Source organism: Clupea harengus, chromosome 7 (assembly GCF_900700415.2).
Source record: "Clupea harengus chromosome 7, Ch_v2.0.2, whole genome shotgun sequence".
Lineage (NCBI taxonomy): Eukaryota > Metazoa > Chordata > Actinopteri > Clupeiformes > Clupeidae > Clupea > Clupea harengus.
In genome coordinates this window covers 5,760,829-5,783,495 of record NC_045158.1, presented here as the reverse complement: position 1 = coordinate 5,783,495, position 22,667 = coordinate 5,760,829, and the positions used below count along the sequence as shown (strand labels likewise).

The 22,667-nt window shown below is 41.3% G+C and overlaps 3 protein-coding genes across 3 annotated transcripts; 1 reads left to right on the top strand and 2 right to left on the bottom strand.

Moving 5' to 3' along the window:
• Positions 1 to 114: 114 nt before the first annotated feature.
• On the bottom strand, positions 115 to 10,954 carry oclnb (occludin b). Its single transcript, XM_042708169.1, has 14 exons — positions 10,747 to 10,954; positions 9,222 to 10,360; positions 8,724 to 8,756; positions 8,445 to 8,611; positions 8,120 to 8,285; positions 7,930 to 7,980; positions 7,465 to 7,553; positions 4,173 to 4,827; positions 3,624 to 3,788; positions 2,537 to 2,655; positions 1,760 to 1,864; positions 1,228 to 1,399; positions 1,047 to 1,088; positions 115 to 888 (listed from the first exon to the last, which is right to left on the bottom strand). Exons 2-14 carry the CDS (start codon positions 10,335 to 10,337, stop codon positions 790 to 792), a joined length of 2,979 nt encoding a protein of 992 aa, XP_042564103.1. The 5' UTR covers positions 10,338 to 10,360; positions 10,747 to 10,954; the 3' UTR covers positions 115 to 789.
• Positions 10,955 to 11,477: 523 nt separating this feature from the next.
• On the bottom strand, positions 11,478 to 14,589 carry ak6 (adenylate kinase 6). Its single transcript, XM_012815927.3, has 5 exons — positions 14,396 to 14,589; positions 13,706 to 13,798; positions 13,549 to 13,607; positions 13,202 to 13,347; positions 11,478 to 12,357 (listed from the first exon to the last, which is right to left on the bottom strand). The coding sequence occupies exons 1-5, from the start codon at positions 14,430 to 14,432 to the stop codon at positions 12,168 to 12,170; spliced, it is 525 nt and encodes a 174-aa protein (XP_012671381.2). The 5' UTR covers positions 14,433 to 14,589; the 3' UTR covers positions 11,478 to 12,167.
• An 11-nt stretch (positions 14,590 to 14,600) lies between these two features.
• On the top strand, positions 14,601 to 22,631 carry rad17 (RAD17 checkpoint clamp loader component). Its single transcript, XM_012815919.2, has 17 exons — positions 14,601 to 14,724; positions 16,026 to 16,116; positions 16,213 to 16,467; positions 16,801 to 16,884; positions 17,235 to 17,400; positions 17,562 to 17,698; positions 17,955 to 18,007; positions 18,157 to 18,282; positions 18,585 to 18,654; positions 18,770 to 18,881; positions 19,200 to 19,397; positions 19,501 to 19,586; positions 19,689 to 19,835; positions 20,007 to 20,153; positions 20,269 to 20,389; positions 21,612 to 21,669; positions 21,818 to 22,631. The coding sequence occupies exons 2-17, from the start codon at positions 16,075 to 16,077 to the stop codon at positions 22,068 to 22,070; spliced, it is 2,055 nt and encodes a 684-aa protein (XP_012671373.2). The 5' UTR covers positions 14,601 to 14,724; positions 16,026 to 16,074; the 3' UTR covers positions 22,071 to 22,631.
• The last annotated feature ends 36 nt before the right edge of the window (positions 22,632 to 22,667 follow it).

The window sequence follows — 22,667 nt, the reverse complement described above, 5'->3', positions numbered from 1 at the left end:
TCCGCGTACAACATTGAATGGGTTCTTATTGAATCTTCAAAATGCATTACATGAATATGCCAGAAAAAGATTATATAGATAGAGATACAAATAATGATAACTTTGAAAAAGAGATAATCCAGAAATAATGCTTTATTTCGAATTCATATTTACAATATAATATAAAACACTGTACACTTAAATCCTTCCATAGCCTTGTATCTGGCATTATCTGAGAAGTGAATACAATTCTAATCTCCAAAAATAAAAACACTAAAAACATAGAATTGAGTTGACAAATACTAATTTGATTACCTGGGCATACAATATATTTTAATAATGTATTTTCATTGGTTTAAATGCAAAGAGATAACAATGGTCTATATACAAATCTAGAGTGACATGTAGGAATGCAAATATCAGTAAAAATATCGAATAATAAGTTTACAATTGCTAAAAAAGGTTAATTTAATTTTGTTTTCAGGCTCAAGCTTAGTTTTGAGAGAGCATTCAGCAATGATTTAAATGATACCATACCATCACTTAAGAGTAAAAGAAGAACTGAGACTGGTATTGGAATACATTCTTAGTGGAGGAATTTGTACTGGAGTGTTGCTAGAACCAGTTACTATATCACATTGGTACTGTACTTTCACAGACTGCAGCAAAGCACTTGCACAAACATAACAGTTAAAAACAGTTACACCGTTTGACTCATCTTGGCTCTCAAGCCCAAAAGAAACACTCAGATACTAAAAGGTCTGAGCACAGGACAGAGACAACAAAGGTCAAAGGTCCAAATGTCAGCCTTCATGGTCTGCGGTCATATTGACTGACCCTCTTCTTTATGTGGGACAGCTTAGCCTTCAGGTACTTGCACCTCTTCTTCTTCATTTGGTACTCCGTTGACTACAGAGAGAGAACAAAACAATGAGAATAGTATTTACGAGGTTTCTATCTGTTAAAAGTCAAGTAAGGTCAAAAAGCAGGTCTAAAATGATTTATGATTGAGTTGAAAACAAGATTTACAAGAATCAAATGCAGTTAGTTGGGAAATATATACATACCTTCTTTAGGTTCTTCAATCTGTTGTATTCATCCATGGCATCCTGTTAACAAAAACATTTTTACTGTCAGGCAGGCTCTAAAAATCTTAATCAGGAGGCAGTTTAAGTGAGATTATGTAATATTGTAATTTAGTAATGTTTTGGCCTTAAAATTCTAGAATACTGTCTCTGTGAAACCCACCAGGAATTGTGGGCTGCCCTGCTTCAGTCGGTCCAGCTCTTTGTCCACCTCTGCCAGTCCCAGGTTTACATCATCGAGCTCAGCTTGGATGCGCTTGTACTCCATATGGTCCCCATCAAACTCGCGCTTATAGTCGAGCCTCTGCTCCTCAGTGACAATAGGAGGGAGCTCACTGCAAAACAAGGAAGTGAGGGAGAAATGAGACAGGAGGAAATGGATGTGTGTCAGGAAAGGCAACACTGCTGTGTTGTTCGGAAAGTCCTGCTATGTTGTGCTATCAGTGTCATCAGATTTCACTTATTAGTGGCACCCTCTGGTCCAACATCTTGTCAAATCTATTGTTATTTTACCAACAATTCTATTGGTGACCTGAAATCAAAATTCTAAGACACAAGGGTTGAAAAATGCCCTCTTGGATGTTCCTTGATATATTATATATGTATTTGAACTTTCCGCTCTCCTTCCAAACTATGGCTCCTTTACCATGTATAGCAGTCTCCATGTGCCCATGTCTGACCAGACAGACCCTTACCTGTCCAAGTCAAGGTCATCCAGTTCGTCCCCAGACTCTGCTCCCATGTCAAAGTCCTTCAGCTTGCTCTTCAGACCACCAAATGAGCTTGTAATGTCAGAGCTCCTGTAAACACATAGACACACACCCCTTTGGTAAACAACTCACGTACACTTACATGTAACTTCGTCATTTGGGATAAATGGTTAATTGCATAATGTGGATAGTGTTCGTGCTTGTTTAAATGGGTTCTTTGTTTCCCTGAGAAACAAGCTCTTCCTGTTCACGTTACACAAAAAACAAGGTGTAATAAAAGATCCTAAGTAAGATCACACTCTACGTGTAAGACTACGTCAGTTAAGTTAGAAAATGATTTATGTACTTGTTGTTTCTTGATCTTTTAGACACTGCTGATGTGTCTAGCTGTGATATTTACATAAAATTGTCGTTAATGTAAATGTGAGGTTCAGATGTCAGATAGTAACTCAGTGAGACATTATGCTTTCTTGTCCCAAAATAAATACCTTTATAACCACCTTTTCAAAATAAATGACTGAAGTAAATGATCTGCCTATAATCTACTGTCTATAGTGTATTGTAGTCTATTATGAACATACTTTATTACTACTGGCATCACATTCATGGCTTTTGGAATGCCATGCATATCAAAGACAGACTTTCCTTTTCCAGACAGTTTTACATTTGATTTCTACTGCTCATGTTGCCAGTATGCAAGTAAAGTAGGGGTTGCCATCTTTTAAAATATCTGATTTTAAACATGCGAGACATCCAGCTCACCCTGGGAGGTATATGGGTTTCGCCTTATCCATGCTTTGGTCCAAAAAGTTTCTAGATCCACCAACTTGGTCATTATGGTCATTCACCAGCACGTCTGGTTCACCAGATACACTCTTCACCTATAACCAGAACAAAAAGGCGAACAATGTGGGTCTGTTTTTCGTGACAGAATGAAATGGATAAAAACAACATTTCACTCTGTATGCACCACACATGTTTAAAAGGGTGGCATGACGTTGGCAGATAAAGATACCTGCATGCATTCCACAGAGGAGGCCAACCCGTTCTGTGTGGTAAATAGTTTAAATGAACTCCAAATCTTGATCTGACAGAACCGGTTTCCCCACTCCCACCCAAGCTGAAACTCATCACACATACTCTGGATGGTGAAACCAAAGCAGCTCATTACAACTCTTTATGAAAGATAAAATCGGTGGCTCCTTCCTTAATTTCAACAATTTGGGGAATTGAAATATATATGTACAATGGTATTTCTAAACTATGAGTTTTAATGTTAACATTTCCAAAAGATTAAAATTCTTAAAGTCTTAATGCTAATGAAAATGGTATGAGAGGTTATAAGAGTTAACAAGAGGTTAATTCGGGAAACAATTCCTCAGTCCATCAAAGCAACCTTACAACTTCTTTGAAAATGAAAAGGCTGCAGGAAACCACACCCAGAAACTGGACACGAAACTACTAATCCCGCCCTCCCGCACTGCATTATCTTTGCACCTGACATCCCAGGTTAACTCAAAAGCCAAAACATGACATGCTCAAGGTCAAAGTAATGATTTTTTTTAAGCCGTCAAAATGTAAATAAATGCATAAAACAAGAACAAAAACAAGAATGATGCATAACATGGGATTTTCCACCTTTTCATGGTTCCTTCAGAATTCACAAACATGTTTGTTTTCATGACAATAAAAACAACAACCTTCATCTACAAGCCATGCTCCCACTGATTGTCATTGAGAACTGGGTATTTGTTCTGAACATTTCATAACAAAGGTCAATCAGCACACTCTACATCCACACAAGACATCATTACGGTATTCTATTAGGGTCAGTCTTTACTCTACCCACCCATGCTCCAACACTCTGGGGTCCGACGTCTCTGAGCATCTTAACTTCCTCCCACTGGACACGATCCCTGCCATATCTACGGATCTTGTTGCGAGTCCTCACAGCGAATACCAGCAGGATGATGAGGCCCACAACAACGAGAAACCCAAGAACTATGGCAACGGCCTGGTAGAGGGGGGGGGGGGGGGAATCAACACAATACATAATTAAGATTGTGTAACAATAACAGTGACATCATGACCAAGACAACCCCACGTGGACCTGACATGGCAAAACTTGGTGAATAGTGAAACTCAAGGAATGACATGCAGGAATGTAATGATGGATCAAAGAAGAATTCATAAGCAGGTTAATGTGGAAGGAATGCACCTTCACGTCTGGTGATTTATGGAATATCAGAACAAGATGAACTGCTGAATTGTGCAATATCTGAGCTTCATAAACACAAAATGATAATGTGTATTTTACAAAGCTGTTATCCTTAATATGTGCAAATATACACCAGCCATCTGTTACAATGACAAATCATCATTATCAGTGCAAACTCACTTCCTGTGGGTCCACCACACAATAGTGATACATGTACTGGTTGATGAAGTTGACCGAGCCCGCTTGTGGGTTTTGGAACTGAGAACACATCATTTGGATCTGGCTGTACATTACAGACCCTGACGACTGGGCCCTCGGGTTGACAGCCACCAGGTAGACAATAGTGGCAATGAGCATCAAAAAAGCCAGGATGGCAGAAATGATGATGGAGGCCAAGTAGAACTTGGGTGAACGTGCAGAGCCCTGGCGTGACACCACCAGGATGAAGATGATCAACACAGCGATGAAGGTGATGGCTGCTACTGCGATCATGAAGGCCTTGCCTGTTTTGGGATTCATATACTGACCCCCACCATAGCCTCCTCCGCCTCCGCTTCCACCCCCTCCATAACTGCCTCCGCCGCCAAAACTGCCTCCACCACCATAACCGCCTCCGCCCAACTGTGTTCCGAGGCCTCCCAGGCCCATTGCGGACATGTCATAGTCCCAGACCAGTGTGGAAGCCACACAGGCAAACACACCCACACACATAATGATGATGATGATGGAAAGTATCTTCATCACACCAGGTGGGGAAGTCCAGCGGTAGAACTGCAGATGCTGCTCTTCCGGGTAGTAAGAGAAGGTATGCTGGGACTTGTTCCGGCTGCCATGCCTGCAGACAAAAGGCGGATTGGTATTCTTTAACGGTCACTTCCATACTAATATCCACACTTCTACAGCCAGTTGTTCATTTTAATGACATAAGTGCCCTTATTATGTTTCAGTTTTTAAGGAAGTCCAACTTTAAACTTTGGAATAAAAGTTTCAGAAATAGAGCTATATTTCATAATGATACACTAAAAAGCAAAACAATGCCAGAATTGAATTGAATGCTATGAATTAGCAGCAGCATTCAAGCTTGGTATGCAAACTCTGAGCTACCTGTTGCTTCCATATGGAGGTGGGCTACTGTGCTTATTTGGCGGCATTGTGGTGGGTCCTCACTTCTATCGAAGTTTCACAGGTGTGAGCTGTAGAAGGTAAAAATACATTTAGACTGGAGACAGAAGAATCTGTAGGGACATACATAAGTCAATCACAACAGTCTTGAGAACAAAGTGCACAGATAATAATAACCTTGTTCAATAGCATAAGAAATCTTAAAATAAAAATGAACCGATTATTCCGGACTGCATTAACCTACAAATAAATAGGCAAAGAGGTGTATACATTTTTTTTTTTTTTTTAAAGGGGTCATTACGAAAAAAGCTTAATTTATTGAAAGTAGTTACACGGCACACTTGGAGAAGATTCAAAACAGCGAAAATAATGATGCTTGGAGAAAAAATACTGTGTCAACTAAGTACACTACTTTACCCTTGTGTTACCTAAACATATGACACCAGGTTCTTAAAATGTCGGTTACGCATAGTGTATGTGAATGATACGTCAGGAGTCTCACAGACTACAAAAGAAAAAAAAATTGTCTACTGAAGTCTACTCCTGTGAGTAAACAGTTTGCAGATCTGTAAGAAGTAAGTTTATATTTTTCGACTGGTATAAGTAGAACCTAGGCCTTCACTGCGGGACAACAATGGCTCTTCTATGGCGAGGAAACATCACAAAAATATCATCCAAAATGACCATCCATTTACAAGGACAAACCTAGCAGCAAAGACTATTAAGAGTGCGGCATTTCGCATTATCTGATACTACAGCATGAACAGATACTACATTTTAAACAAAGACATCAGTCGTAAACTCACCTTCTCCACTGAGCTCCTGTCGTAGTCTGGGAAACAACACTTGTCCTCTATCCCCAAGGATAACACATTATGCTAATCATGTTGAACACACCTGTTCGCATCCTCATACAGCCTCCTTCTTCTCGGCACTGGTGAACATGCTCCGCCCTGAAGCTACACAAGGAAAAAAGACACGACTGTTTCGAAAGACGCCACTATTCAACTATGACCAGTAGCCTACATAAAAGTACACCAACAGGTTCTACCGCTCCAGTCCTTTGTCTACCATACCAGGAGGCGCGTTTGTTTCCCCTAGTAGCCAACACCTTAAATGCTGGCCATCAACAGTGTAGTTTGTCTGTCATACATTAATAAAATGAAGAGCGAAAAATAGATGAAATTGGCAATATTGGCTTATCAAATACATTAACGGATACGTTTATTAAACCCTTGCCTTAAGGGTACAATATTCTTAGTCTCATAATCATACTACTAAATTGTGACTATTAAAAACATATTTTTTATGAATTGGTGAATTTTCCACAAACCTGAATGAGTAGGCTAGCCTCTAAGCCTTACATTTATGCTTCAGTGCTTTCTACGCCAAGAGAACCAATACTCTTTATATTTCTATAAGCTTGCATTTCTAGACAATGTTTTTTATGGATAGGCTTGATGACAGAAGTTGCCCTTGCCTGTCTATTTCACCTTTTTGATCTATCAATAAGAGAATAGATCAATTCAACAATGTACATGTCATGTACATGTACAATGTCTGAGGCGCATCTAGACGTTTACTCACTTCAGTTTAACTATATTATGAAAGAAAAAGCAAGAACATACAAGAGACAGCTTTTTTGTTGTTTTATGCAGTAAGGTAACTAAAATCCATGCAATGCAGGCTATACATTTTATACAGATCAGTTATCTGCACAAGCATTTTGTGACATTTTCTTAATTCCTTTGAACTCCTTTTAACTACAGATCAACAAAGGGGGTTGTTTGTACTCCACAAAAACACAGAACACTTTCTCTCGGTCGTGTAAATAATATGCTTACTGATGAGGAAGAACTAAGAACACAAAAGAACTGATGAGCACTGTTCATAATGAAAGTGACTTGACCTTTAAAAAGGTGAAGTACATTAATATTACTGAAAATTTAACAAAACATAAACTTCACCAAAAATTCCTTCATGCTTAAAATGCTGGAAGTTATGTAGTATCTAAGACAGAACCCTCACATTTGTAGATAAAACAAAATGTTTGCATTTTTATCACAGTAACAGTCCTTGGTGCAACCTTTACACTTTGTACATCTTGCAGTAGTCCAGCGATGCATCACCCGCTAGATCATATGGGATACAGTGATCAGAAACTGTTATCCTCTCTCCATTTGCAGCCCTATTCCATGAGGATCTAGCATATCTCAGTTATCTCAGACAGACAGCAGAAGCTTTCATCTGACTCAATGAGACTGGAATCTGAACAATCTGGTAACCTCTGGTAGCCTCCTGTATTCTGCTTGCACTCCACTGTGTTTCCCTGCTGGGCTGTAGCCATTAATGTTCATATTCATATATTTTCTTCTTTATGTGAGACAGCTTGTTCTTGAGATATTCACATCTCTCCCTTTTCTCCACAAATGTGGGATCCTGTGGATATAACATACAAATGATGGTCATACATATATGCACAGGTGCATGAATACACACACACACAAACACACACACACAATATATGTTTAATGCAGAAAACATAATATAGACTTGTAGTAATATATAAATTATCCCACAACAATATTTGACTAAAACAGTGACTAGAATGTGATGTATAAAGAACACTTGGCCATGACAGTGCTTTCTGATACAAATGTGAAGCTATGAAAACTAACTGGCATGTGAAGCTGCCAGGCAGTCAGATATGCAGAGGGGGAATTCTGTTTAAGGGAATGCATATTGAAATGGGAGTGGAAGCACTGGGAACTCCCAACAGACACTTCCGACAATGTTTGAGGTCACTACCACTCACCATTTTTTTCCTCTGATATTCCTGGATGACTGCATTGATACGCTCCTGCTCCTGAAGGTGAAACACACACGCACACACAATTCAAATTAAACCAAACATTCTATATTGACTTTATACTCAATATATTACTAAATAGTACATTGCCACCGTTGATGATTTTAATGGTAACTAAGAGGGGAGTGGAAGGTACCATTTGGCTAGAAGGACGGATATTCTGCATCATGTCGTCCATCTCATCAAACTTTTTAATCTGGGCCTCAACCTCAGCATGTAGCTCCTTGTACTCGGCATACTGGTCATTGAACACTGCCTTATACTGGTCGCGTTCCTCATTGGAGTGAATGGTAGGGTATTTCCTGTATTTGTATATGAGAGAGAGGGGGGGGGGTTGTTTGTACTCTACACAAGGATCAGCTGGCTTGAACTGTGAACTGAAGCAAAACGTAGAGTAGAGGCCTCTAGTAGAGACTTCTAAAATTAATCTAAAAATGAATTCAGATTGGACCCTAACTCACTGCACATAATCGGGAATCATCACAGGTTTGGGAATGTGCCCCGCTGGAATGTGACCCTGGATGATCTGTGCCTCCATCATGGGTGCAGGGGATAGAGGTATGTCATCGCGCTCGACTGACAGCATAGCCCGCCGGATCGGCTCAGAAACACTGGAGCCTGGGCCAGTCTGTACACATGAGTAGACCAAGTATGAGCAGAAGAGGAAGTGGAAAACAATATGAAGGTAGTGGTTCAACAAGCATGTTAGAATGTGAGTTTAAAGAAAGCATGGAAGTTACCAATCCAAGTGGCACTGATACGGACGTCTTCACCTGTACAGGACAAATAAAAACAACAAGGGAGTAACATCACTTTTATCATTATACTGGCTGCACTGCGCAGTGCTAACAAAACAACAAAATGATTGTGTTTAACTGAAATAAAACACCTGTTTTTTTTTTACAACATATTTACATTTAAAAATGTGCAGTATTTGATTAAAATCCATTACACTTTTCATCAAATTCAGATAATTCTCCACATTATTCTAGCTGTCTGTACAGTGTGTGCACTCAAAAATCAGTCCAGTGTTTGTGCACAGTCTTAGCTCTGTAAACGGGACACAAAGTAAGTGGCATGGACCGAGCCATACCCTCTTCCAGCCAATAATAATGTTGCTTCTGAAGCATGAAAGGGAGGGGTATAATGTAATTGGTGGTTGAGCTCAAATATCAACAACCTTTCACCAGAATTGAGGACTGTGCCTTTAAATACAATGGCGTTTTAGATCGCCTCACCTCTTGTGCATATGCCTCACGGCGCATTCGGGATGCCTCGTGCCTCCATAACTTCAGGCAAACGCCAGAACCCACCAGATACAGCACCATGTTGACAAAGAGGAAGATAATGGCTGCCGTTTGACCCGCTTCAGTGCGGCAAAATACTGCATTGGGACCGTTGTTGAACACATGGAAGTTGCACAGACCTCCTCGCGTGGTGTCCCTTACATAGATGATGCCACCGGTCATGTACAGCAGGCCCAGTGCAAAATTCATGACACCCTCTGTGATGGGCCACCAACTGGAGTCCAGCAGGATGGTGCGGTAGTACATGGTCATGCCCAGCACCACAAGTATGACGGTCGCCACCCAGGCCAAGCCAGCGACCACAAGGACAAAAGGAGTCTTGGGCCCCGTGTACTGGCTCCCGCTTGCATACATCCCTCCCATAGCGCCACCGGCTCCCCCAACCCCCATCCCAGGCTGGGAATACCCAAACATGTTGAACCACTCGTTGTCCTTGTGAACGTACGCACAGACGCAGGCGAAGACAGCTGCTCCCAGCAGCAGCTCGACACAGCCCAGGATGCGCAGCAGTCCTGCCCAGGACTTCATGTAATCGTAGCGCTGGTGGTAGTCCTCTAGACGCTCAGTGTAAGTCATGGCGGAGCGCCCAGACACAGACTCCAGTGGGTCCCCCAGCAACATGGCTTCACGTTCCTTCTGGGAGGTGTAGCTTCCTCCTGATCCCCCATAGGGATCTAGGTACGACCCAGGGGCACCTGGAGAAGGGGGGCGGGAATTTGGAGGAGAGCACGCCACCCCATCAGTGGTGGTGTTGTTGTTGTCCTGTGCAGCTGAGCGCTTGCTGGCCTGGAAAAAGTTCTTCACAGAGTCAGGGATGAAGCGATGGACAGGCTTGATGTCCATGGCGTCGTCGGGGTTCTCCTCTGTGTCACTCGGGTAGAACTCTGCTCCAACGGCAGGGTACTTAGGAAGGGGAGGAGCTGGGAGAGGGTTTGCGCTCAGCGCTAGCTCTGTGTCCCTTGCCAGTGACCCAACAGGCACCTGGTCATAATGTGGGGTGCCTCTAACCCAATCAAAGTGAGCACTCGACCCATTCCATTCAGACATGGTGAGCCTTTTTGTCAGGAAACCTACAGAAAAATGTGTAAGACAGTGGCATTACTAGCAGCAGAATTAGATCAGATCAGATGGTATTTAATATGCTATGATTTCAAAATAAAGACACTTTAAACAATTAAAACCATCCACATGAGTGCATGAATCACTCTACAGTGATACTAATACTTTACTCTAAAGCATAGATGCTTTTTTTATCACAAAATGTCCTTGTTACTTGTTAACTGTGAGACCGCCCTGTCACTCGCCACTTTCCCTCCTCAACCCACAAAAAACACTTTCCTAAACATTCAGTTGGCTACATTCAATTGTCTATTAAAGGCTACGGCATCATGATATCTGAGAGTAACGTGAGAGAAAAAATAAGTCTGATACTGCGACACCGAAAAAGGGAACACACCTTTGTCAGTAAACTTTACGTTGCTGTGCGGTCTCGTAAATGGCTGTTTCAAGGCACCTGTAGCCTAATACAGACAAAGAGGAATGTTTGAGTCAGAACAAAGGCCGAACGACTTACTAATGCCTAAAATGTAAATGATATTCCTCGGTTTCTGAGTCATTATAGGCTACCATACGTTATGATTTTAAAACGGACCGTATAGGCCAACCAAAATTCGATAAACTAATTAGACCCATGTCAACAACCACCTGAGGAATAAACAAAACGGAAGTTCTGCTCAATGTCAACACTTTCGACGGATAATTACTTCTGTCTATTACAATGTGTACAGGTATAACTGTTCTTAATGCCCGAAAAGACGTGGTCCTCACCCGACTGTTTTCGTTATTGATTTTATTCCAAATGTACTCACCTGTGTCAGCTAAAACAACCTTTTTTTTTACCTCGCCTCCAATTACCTTCCACCACTAACGTTAGCGGGTCGGGAGTTTGTCTCGACTACTGGTTCATCCCCAAAGATGACGTAATGAGTGTTAAACCTGTCTGACCAGTGTGAATTCATAGACCCGATAAATGGTCCTAACCCTGAATTAGGCTAATAAATACCAACATATAATGATGTGATAGCCTACTAGTACTGATCATTATTAGTGCTTTATAATCAACTTAATGACTTGCAGCCATTTTTATCATCAGCTGAGGCTAGGTAAGTAAAACATTAAATAAACAGATTCAAGGGGAAGCTTATTTAATAATTTGTATTTGTACTTACAGCCAACAATCTATTCATTACATTACTGAAACAGCTTCAACCAACCATTTGGGCCTACCTGCAATTGCATCTTGATGCACTAATTTTCATATCAGTTGCAGGACCAGTAGACAGGGGGCGTCACAATTTGTATCAGATATTAGACTACTGCATTTATCAGTATGTTTCATATCACATTATTTAATTATAATAATATAATTATAATAATAATGTCTTCTAACATACCGTAAGGCCTGAGTGAACACACTTGAGTCAAAACTCCTTTAAAGGATGCTGGATAAAGCCCAATCCTCATGAAAACACAAGATCAGGAGCAAGTCAGATTATTGTTTTGGAAACTGGTTTCAAACTTAAAACCTTAACTGGAATGTGAGTGCCTGATTACAATACTCTTGCTCAAATGTTCACTTATCCGTGCAAGGTGCTGTGTACACTATAAAAATAAAACTGTAATTTCTATCGGCCACACGATCATCAGACACCTTGTGATACTTCTATTAAATGCAATGTAACAGATAAACCCCCACTGCACCCATGCATCTCAACACATCTGAACAGCTGTGTGGATTGAGAAGTGTTGCACCTCTCCAGGTGTGAATGTGATTTTGTGTGACGAATACAGTCCGAACAGCTGGTGTCAAAAATCGGTTTAGTTATTGTCCTTCATCCACTGCTCTATCCACTGTGAAATCTGATCCAGGTTCCTGTCCAAGTCCTCTGGCTCATTGCTGGGCATCTGGTGGACAATCTCTGGCTTGTAGGCCTCCATAGCCTCCTCATAGATGGTCTGGAAGATCTCACACTGGACGTTGTCCTGAAGCTTCTTCCCTGTGTATCCCCTAGAAACAAGTTTATTTCATTACTTCACCACAACTATTTTTTGTGTGTGGAAGCGATGGTTTGAAGATCATGCAATTAAGGTCACATGGTGCGGTCATAAACACATTTTCGTTAAAGGGGACAGTTTTTTAGATCTATGAATCACAAGTCTCCTCCAATGACAGTGATGGGAAGTTGTTGATAAATTAACAACACGCTCAAGGCCAGCAGTGGGGATGAAGTGGTGTAGTGCTGGTGTACCTCATGACTGTAAAACTACTAAAAAGATGCAGACAACAAGGCTATCTTACATCTCTAAAAACATAACTAGGTAATTCTACTCTAATGTAGCTTGTTGAGGCGTTTGGGCATTTCCGTTCCATTCGTAAAGAATTATTGCAATGATAAGTCAGTATCAGGTTTACTGGTCATGTAATTTTGGCAACATAAAACATTGCATTTTGTAATTTAAAGAATATGTGTGCCGTATTAAAGATGATAAAACATGTTTCACTAGTGCACCCATTGTATGCCTATAGTGTCCGCTGACACCCCTATGGATAAGAGTTCATGTGAGCATAGAGCTACTAGTGAAAAGGAGGCGAATGGGGAGGAGCTGGGATACTTTGCTACGCAAGAGTGTGTGACGTAGTGGACAGGTAAGAAGAGTTTAAATCTCCTAGGAGGAGGTGGGGTGAGTAATGGCTGTCATTCATCTGCATCCCCGCGAACTTTGTTTAGAAAACATCATTTATTATGTGATGGTATATACACTCCACAGGAGCACCTTCTCAGCTGGGGGACATCCCCAATGTGTGTGCTTGTTTATCCTCAAATACAAAAATAAATACATTTTCTGCTCACCTGCTCTCTAGTCGGTTATACAAATTGGTGTTGTCTGTGCGAAGAACAAAGACAATGTCGAACCATCGCTCAGGGAAAAAGTCGCAGCCGTGGTAATCCACTATAACACCTCCATCTGTCATCTTATTTTCCAGCTCATCCACCACCTGAGCTCACCAAACACAGGCAAATACACACACACACACACACACACACACACACACACACACACACACACACACACACACACACTCCCACAAATCAGTTATCTCTGTATTGATATAATGTGCCCTTTCTAATGTTGGGACTAATGCTAATATACACCAGTGAGTGAAAAGAAGTCATTTTCAGTCACATAGGCTACTTACTCTGTCCTCATCCAACACTGGACACTGGTATTCCTCATCAAATCCATCAAACAGTTGTCCTAGAGAAATATTATTATTCAAGTGCAATTGTATTGGTTTCCCAGATCTGTCCACATTTGTAATTAATTAAAGAGACTGTTCATTCCAGCATGCTTACCTTCTTGAGCCAGGTCACCTACATTGACGTATGTTAGACCTGTTTGCTGGGCAAGCTCTTTCCCTAAAGTTGTCTTACCAACTCCAGGAGTCCCTGAGGAAGAATACCAAAAAGTAGACTTATTCCAGATCAAGGAGTCAATAGTGCCTTCTTAATAGCATTACATGGCAAACATCACAAGTTTTGCATTTTGCATTGTAAAGCTGGACCCCCGTGTTCAATTTTTGTAGCAACCTTAGTTGCTTAGAATAAATTAGGCTTTAAAAGTATTTATCAGCAAAAATAACTTATCTTTTAAAGTTTCAAATCAAACATCTTAAGATGGTTTTACGTGTGCGGCCACTGACGAAACAAACACACCTAAATAGTTAAGAAATATTCTATTTTGCTCGCTTATTTGTAGTTTATCTGCATGTCCGTGTCCGATGCTGTTAGAGGAATTTAAGTGTTGATTAGTGCGTTCTTCAAAAGGAAGCTTGCAACCATGAGAAAACTTGTTACACTGTCTGAAATGTCTCACAGCCTCGGTCAAAAAGGCTTGGAGAATCCTAGTGAATACACAATATAGTGCGACTTCAAATTACATCTAAAAGCTTGTCATATCTCTAGGTAAACATAGACGACACACACATATCACAACTCTCCTGATTACATGATTAGTTGCTCTCCAATAGGTTATGGCTTCCTTACCTGTCAGTAGAATATTTGGTTTTTTCACGATTTTCATCCTGAACGTCACTCTTTACAAAAAGCGTGACTAGTGTTTACTATGACTGAACACTAATAGCGAGAGACAAGCCTTTTAAAATAGTAATAATACAAATATAGCGATATCAAGCCAAACCTAATTCACATCAGTCCACAAAAACGTGCTCTACTTGAGTGTGCTTGGAGATTCTGTTACGTCATATTGATGCGACAGAGTAACGAAGGAACGTCGTTTTTAAAGGGGTATTCCCAAATTCAAAGAATTATTGTTTTCAACTTGGAGTTTTGTTTAATATTTGGTGAAAACTGAGGTAAGATAATCACCATCCTTTTTTTTTTTTACCGTATTTCAGTACGAAATTGGCTAGTTTCCTCTTGTGTAATGTATGTTTGGTCAAAGTCTCTGGTTTGTTAACGTTAACGTTAGCTAGTTAACTTAGCTGACTAACGTTAGCTCCTAGATAGCTGCAGTTTTACACCTGTATTGAAAAGCCATTTTATCATCACGTTTGCTTTTATGTGATTGTTTTATGTGAACATGCTTCATGTAATTCATGGCTTCAATTAATAGATTCTGCAATGTTTACTGGAGCAAAATGCCACTACCTACAACTGGTGGCAGAGCATTTTAACATTCCACAACGAATGTCAACCCTGTCAAAATTTGCTTAGGTAAAACGTGTTATAGATAGCTGTGTTGTAAAAACGTTCTTACTGTACGGTTACAATATCTAGCCCTTTAAATGTAATATGGATGCATCATGCATGTGACGTATACGCTGTCCCACCAGAGACAATACAATGTTGGAATTACTTAATGCACATGTAAGGTGGTTAGCAGCACAGGAGCACCGCAGGGGACTCACCTTTCCCCCCTCTCCCTGTATACATTAGACTTCCAATTCGAGTCCTGTCATCTGCAGAAATGTTTAGATTACTTGTTGTGGGGTGTGTCAGTGGTGTGAACTAGTGGACTGTTTTGTGGCATGGTGTGGGAACAACCACCTCCTCCTAAATGTGGCCAAGACGAAGTAGATTGTTGTGGATCAGGTCTAGGCTGAACACCATTTCCATCCTGGGAAAAGATCTGGAGGTGGTAGACGGCTACAGATACCCGGGTGTTCACCTGGCCAAAAGACTGGACTGGAAATGAAGCACTTAGGCTGTCTACATAGATGGAGCAGGGACAGAGCACTCTAGAGTTTGTTGTCTAGAATAGGATGTTGCACAAACTGCTCAACACTGCACATCCCCTGCACGACCTACTGGGCAGACTGCAGAGTGTAATTTCAGTTGTAATAAGAACTGCTACAAGAAATAATTCCTGCCCACTGCAATAGCAAATATAATGGGAGAAATATAATGCCGGGAGAGGAGGCTTATCCTCAGAGTAGCAATGCACATTCTACATTTAATTTGCACAGTTAGGCTATGTGTGTGTTGTTCAACACAGCAATTTCCCTTTGGTATCAGTAGTGCTCAAGAGTAGTAGACACATTTCTGTCTGCAATGTAGAATTAAGGTGGTTAGTTAACTAATCCTTTTTCCTTGCCTAATGCCACCATAGTAAATGAATGGACCCTCTCCTTTTTCAATTCATTTTTTATTTTAGCCCTCTTCCTCATGTTGAGTATTTTGGATGGAACTCACTGAGGCTGATAATGTCAAAACTGTCTCTGAGAGGGACTGCATCCTCTGGTAAAGTAAGTTGGCCCGTACATCATTTCTTCTCATGGCCAATAATTATGATGTCATATTCAGCTCTGTAACATACTCACTCTTAGCATACTTTTGTCCAGTTGAACAGTTGGGTGGAGCCGTCATTTGGTGGCCTAACTGAGAGTTCAGGTCTGAGTGATTTTTCCCAGAAGAAAGGACAGCGCTCTGGAGAAGGGAAGGGTAAAGGGCAGCTATTTGGCAGTGACACCAGCAGCAAGCGTCCAAAGAAGAGGAGGGCAGACTCCGGTGCATCTGATTTCCGGTCGCTGTGCATAGAGGTGTCACCTGACGACCAGGATGAGCCGTGGGTGGACAAACACAGGCCGTGCTCACAGGTGATGACCTTTCTTGGAGTATTTAGACTGCTTAAGAGTTGGAAATCCCTTTCAAAATAAGATCAAACTATGGTATTCAGTCCAAAATATGATATTTAGTATTGTGATCGTGATCAGTGATGGAAATCATACAGTGAGATGAGAAATGAGATAAGAAATTAAAAACAGTGCCATTGATTCAACTGAGTATCTTGTATCTTTGTATTTTCTTGTGTTTAGTGTAGGCGCAACTAGCAGTCCACAAGAAAAGAACATTCACCGATGAATTGTGTCATGGTTTCATTAACTGAATTGTTGTGTTTGCATTGCTGTGTTTCCTTATGCTTACTGTAGGCGGAACTGGCAGTCCACAAGAAGAAGATTGAGGAGGTTGAAAACTGGATCAGGACTCATTTAGACTCGAAAACCATACACAAGGTTTGTCTTCAGTGAACTAGAATGAATGTCGTTTTTGCAGGCACAACTTTCTATTTTCTTGTTCTTACCTGAGTTTGAATGATGTTAGGATCCCAACGTTCGATAGTTTGTAAACAAAAAAAGTATCTGTGTGGGGCACTGTGGCGCGAGCCAATAAGCCCCCCATTTACGGGCTACAATGCCCGCGGGGACACAGGTTCGATTCCGGCATGCTGTCGTTTCCCGATCCTCTCCCCACCTCTTCACTCCTCCTCATTTCCTGTCCAAAATACTTCACTGTCCTATCCAAATAAAGGCTAAAAAGACCATGAATGAATCTTTAAAAAAAGTATCTGTGCCATTATCCACAGGGTGGCACCATTCTCCTTTTAACAGGCCCATCTGGCTGTGGGAAAACAGCCACAGTCCGTGTACTTGCCAAAGAACTGGACTACCAGATCCAGGAGTGGACAAACCCTTCAATTGTTTCCGAGTTCCGAACAGATGACTCTTCTTTTAAAGACACTTTCGATCCAAGTATGATAACTTCTGAATCAAGACAACTGCCATTATTTGAAGTGCTTCATTTGAATGATGTCACATGTATTTTATGTACATGTCACGCACGGGTCGCTACCAACATGAATATTAAAACCATACTTTCACCTTTTTCCCACCCCACCCCAATGCCTAATCAGATTCTAGGTTTAACAGTTTCCAAGGCACCTCACAAACAGGGGCCTTCCAGGAATTCTTGCTCAGGGCCAACAAGTACAACTGTCTTCAAATGAGTGGGGACAGCCTGGCAACGGACAGAAAAATCATCCTAGTGGAGGTACTGTAGAAGTAAAACCACAGATGGATGGGGAAAATTAATGGAGGAATATACATTGAGATGATCAATAAAACACTTAAAATGAGCAAAACTCTTGATGATGGACATGAATAAACCTTTTTTTTGTTTGTATTAATGAACCCCATATGCTGAATGCACAGATAACGCAATTGTAGGGTTTTCACTGAAGGTATGGTTAGTTTTTGCTATGGGTTGTTAGATTTACCTTTTCTGTCTCTTTTTAATGTAATTTTAGGATTTCCCAAACCAATTCTACAGGAAGCCAACATGCTTACATGATATTCTAAGGTGAGACACTAATGTGTGTGTCCTGTCTACCATGATTATGTGGTATATAAGGTAAATATGGATTTTTGATATTTGAAGGCTTGTCAAAGATACTGATCATATTTAAGCACCAGACAGATATTTTAACCTCATCTTATTGATTTCCACAGGCGTTTTGTCAGGACGGGCAGGTGTCCCCTTGTTTTTATTGTGTCCGACAGTCTCAGTGGAGATCGAGGCTCCAGACTTCTCTTCCCCAAGGAGGTGCAGGAGGAGCTGAAGATCAGCAACGTCAGGTGAAGTGCCATCTCTGCTGCTGCACTGCCTTGTGCTCATTCTAACCATAACTGCACTCAGACTCAGTCTTGTACACATCACCTCTGCTTTGGAATGGCACACCTCTACCACAGGATGACACCTTATTTCATGGACAGGAACGCAAAAAGAGACATTTATTTAGCATTTTGCATATATATATATATATATATATATATATATATATATATATCTTAGTAAATACTGTGTGGTTTTTGTGTGTATGATTTACTCCCATCCTGAAAGTACTAACTGTAGTGCTGCTGTCTTTTGTTTGTTGCAGCTTTAACCCCATCGCCCCCACAAGCACGATGAAGGTCCTCAGCCGCATCGTCGCCATTGAAGCGGGAAAGGTCAGAACTTTTCAAATTCTCACATGCATTTCGGTCTTCTCACACATTTGTCTTCCCTCCCGTCCCCTCTCTCCGTTCACATGGCCTTTTTTTGTTTCTGGTTGTGTGTGCGCAGAGTGGGGGGACAATTTCCGCCCCTGACAAAGCTGCTCTAGAGCTGTTGTGTTCGGGCAGTTCCGGAGACATCCGCAGTGCCATCAACAGTCTACAGTTCTCTTCTCTCACAGGTGAAAGATGAGCTATCGGTGTTTACAGTAAATATCACTGTTGTCATAGCTATGGCCATAATAGTGCCAACAGTCTTTTAATATGATTCTTATAACAATCACAATGATGACCATTGATAACAGAGAGAGACCAATCCTGAAGCATAGCTAGAAGATATACTTGCAAAATATTGTATAATTTTAACAAAGCACACTGAGTAGAATATACAGAAGGGTCTTCACGCTATTCTGAACATTGTCATATATGATTGTGCCTGCAGAAAAGACTAAAGAGTGACAACTATAATGATCATTCTGATCATTCCACTGTGTTCACAGACCACTCCCTGGAAAAGAGTCTCTGGGCTGCCAAGAAGGGAAAGTCAACAGCTGCATCTCGAAAGGCCGGACCGAAGCCCAAAGCAAAGAGCAGGTCCTCCAGAAGCGTTGACACGCTGGAGGGAAGTCAGGCCATCGGTGGGAAGGATGCCTCCCTCTTTCTCTTTAGAGCACTAGGGAAGATCCTCTACTGTAAACGTAAGATGGAGCAGGCTAGCTCCACCACTTCCTCTGATTAGTTTCATTTCAGTTGTTTATACAGTGCTTAGCAGATCATGTATTTTGGTTCCGTGTTTTTCAGGTGAGAGCTTCGAGGCTTCAGAAGTACCTAGACTACCTGGCCACTTATCAGAACACCAGAGGGACAAATTACTGGTAGACCCTGAGGTACTATCTCACAAAAGCCGACAGTACAACTCGATACCAAAATAAAGGAGCCGTATTCTTCAAAGACTAACCCTAGTAATTCTTTGTCCTCCTCTCACTTAGGTGGTGGTTGAGCGGTCGCACATGTCCGGAGAGTTTTTTACCCTTTACCTCCAACAGAACTACGTGGACTTCTTCTCTGACGTGGACGATGTCGCTCGGGCGAGTGATTACCTATCTGACGCTGACTGCCTCACAGCTGAATGGAGTGTGAGTCCGCCTTCCTGTCATCTCTGCTCACTTACGCACTTAATCAAGTGTGTATCACCCCTGTGTTTTGGATGACGATGTGATCGAATTGTAGACAGCGCACAAAGAGTTTGTAGTTGTCATAGTGATGGAATGATGTTGGAACCTTGTTGTGGAACTCTCTCTGAATAGTCTCGGTCCACCATGCTGGGGTATGGGTCATCCGTCGCCACCCGGGGCCTCATCCACGCTAACTCTGCCCGGGCTAAAGCAGATTGCCAGTCTTCCGTGGGCTTCAAGCCGCTGCACAAACCTCATTGGCTTTTGGTCAATAAGAAGGTAAAATGGATGAGATTGTTAAATGTAAATGGAATTGCTCAACTAGCTTTTTGGCTCATATGGTGATTTTTTTTTTTTTTTTCTTTATGTGGATTTTGTGCCTTTGTTGTTGCAGTACCGGGAGAACTGCCAGGCTGCTCAGTCACTCTTCGTAAGCTTCTGTCTCACACCTGTTGGCCTTCAGACAGAACTAGTGCCGTACCTTGCGAAACTTAACAACCCTATGAGGAACCCAGGTGACCTAGACAACTCACACGCCCTCTCTCTCTCTCTCTCTTTCTCACTCACTCACTCACTCACTCACTCACTCACTCACTCACACACACACACACACACACACACACACAGTGTAACATAGCCTGACACACAGTAAACTAATTATTTAATAGACAAATCTGAGAGATGTTATTTTAATTTTATTTATTTATTTTAATATTCAATTTATTTTGTATTGTGCCATGATGGTGCAAATCCCATTTGAGTGCTGGCGGTCATATGTAGAACCAAAAACTCTAAACTAAAATCCATGGGCCGTCTTTTTGACTTTTATACATTTCTCATAGTCAAGTTAACATGACTGAAATCCATGAGCCATCGCCACCGCCTCCACACAGACACAAAAGAACACGATTGTTACATTTGCAGGGCATCTCGTTAACATGTCTGTGTTCGCCCTGACATAAGAAGTTGCTCTGTGATTGATAGGTGAAAATGCACCCTAGTTACCTCAGGACTCCGGAGCTGCATATAAGTATATTTATTAGACAAACAACAATTGCAATCGGGCTCACTCACAGTACAAGGCTGAAAGTGAAGCCATGATAAACACACCAGGTTTATATAGACAGAAGTTTAGCGTTCAGCAGGGAAAACCACGTGGTGGATTTCTGATGTCCGAGGCAAGGATGGAAGTTTTGCACAAGGTCGGAAGAAGCACAGTTCAACCCTTCTTATCACTTCTGGTCTAAACATGCTCTTGTACATATGTAGACTAAGTGGCACCTAATAATCTAAAAAAAGTTACACACACGCAGAAACACAGAAAAGCCATGTTCCTGCTTACATAAGTACATGATTCATATAAGGTAATTAATAATACAAGGCACTTGATTATTATATTCTTAAGTCATTAACAGTGTTTGGAAATTATCTCCATCAGTGATGAAAGTGCTAACTCGCTGAATATTGAAACATTGTTGACTAGTATCTTAATACTGCTACACAGATGTAGTCACACACAGTGCGAACACTACAGTCTCTCACATGCACTGCACAGCAGTCTAATGGACTTGTTATTATTACTCTGTGCTATTGGGAGTGAAAATCCGAGAGATTTAGTGAGATTCAGTGTCACATACATGAGAAATGTTGGAAATCCATGAGTCTCACAGATAAAACGTATGACTTGACGGGTATGATTTCTTAATGTCTCCTTCCTATCCTTTTTCCCCCTCACAGCTCAGATTGCCTTCCTTCAGGATGTAGGCCATCTCCCTCTTAGGAAATTCCCGGGCAGGTATGGATTGACACTATTTCCCATAACAGGCCTGAGACCACCATTTACAAAGTGTACCCATCTACGTGTGGTTTTGTTAACAGGTGTGGTGTGAGTACTCCTGTTAGTCCAGTGGTATAATGGATGCGCTTGACTTTGCTTCTTCCAGATTGAAACTGGAGGCCCTGGGTGATAAAGATGGAGTGTTGTTACATGAGGACAGTGAAGGTGAAGATCCAGCCAGTGAAGCTCTCCATCCAAAGGAGACCACAGATCCAGACTCGGGGACAGGGGCAGAGCCTACCCCATCTTGCAGCCAGGAGGCTGGGGCAGAGCTACCTATGAGTCAGCCACAACCCACCACCACAGAAGCTCTGCTTGAAGAGGAGGACTTGCTCATAGAAGAATATGACAGTGACTGAAAGACTGGGCAGTGTCGGACTAAAATATTCCAGAAAATGTATGTCACAGTTTGGTGATGTCCAGATGAATGGGTTTTCTATCCTCACACTAGACAGCCCTTGTTTTTGTTTTTGTTTTAATAATTATAATGGTGACAATATTGGTTGGACCTTCTTTCTAATATTTATTGTTTTGTGCGTTGGTCCTGTTCATATTACATGCTACCAGAGAGAGTTGCCCGATTTCTCTGGTTCACGTCTGAACTATAAACAAGATTTTGGTTGTAGTCCAGAGAGCCCTTGGGATTTCCTCCTTTGTAAAATATTTATTTTTGTTTGCATTCTTACAACACTCTGTGAATATGTTTGTCCTCCAGGCTGCCTTTTTTCTCTTGGAGGATGCACACAAATGTGAAACTGCAGTGTATATTTGTATTCATTGCTAGGGCAAGCTTCATTGCTTCTTTGTCCATTAATACGGATTCAAACAGTGAACGCTTCATACTTTTATCTCGAGGAAAAGTGAGCATTGTCGGCCATTTGTCACCCTTGTTCATCTTAATAAAAACAAAGCCGCAAAAACTGTTCTTTTTGGTAATCATTTAAAAAAAAAAATCT

Excerpts from the sequence above, each read along its gene's own strand:
- oclnb (XM_042708169.1), bottom strand. The coding sequence starts at position 10,337 with ATGTCTGAATGGAATGGGTCGAGTGCTCACTTTGATTGGGTTAGAGGC. Across the intron at positions 4,828-7,464 it reads AAAATATATGAATATGAACA|GCATGGCAGCCGGAACAAGT; the intron begins TTAATGGCTACA and ends TTTTGTCTGCAG. Across the intron at positions 1,400-1,759 it reads GATGACCTTGACTTGGACAG|TGAGCTCCCTCCTATTGTCA; the intron begins GTAAGGGTCTGT and ends CTTGTTTTGCAG.
- rad17 (XM_012815919.2), top strand. The coding sequence starts at position 16,075 with ATGTCAAAACTGTCTCTGAGAGGGACTGCATCCTCTGGTAAA. Across the intron at positions 17,401-17,561 it reads TAAAGACACTTTCGATCCAA|ATTCTAGGTTTAACAGTTTC; the intron begins GTATGATAACTT and ends ATGCCTAATCAG. Across the intron at positions 21,670-21,817 it reads CTTAGGAAATTCCCGGGCAG|ATTGAAACTGGAGGCCCTGG; the intron begins GTATGGATTGAC and ends TGCTTCTTCCAG.
- ak6 (XM_012815927.3), bottom strand. The coding sequence starts at position 14,432 with ATGAAAATCGTGAAAAAACCAAATATTCTACTGACAG. Across the intron at positions 13,799-14,395 it reads ACCAAATATTCTACTGACAG|GGACTCCTGGAGTTGGTAAG; the intron begins GTAAGGAAGCCA and ends ATTCTTCCTCAG. Across the intron at positions 13,348-13,548 it reads CAGTGTTGGATGAGGACAGA|GTGGTGGATGAGCTGGAAAA; the intron begins GTAAGTAGCCTA and ends TGGTGAGCTCAG.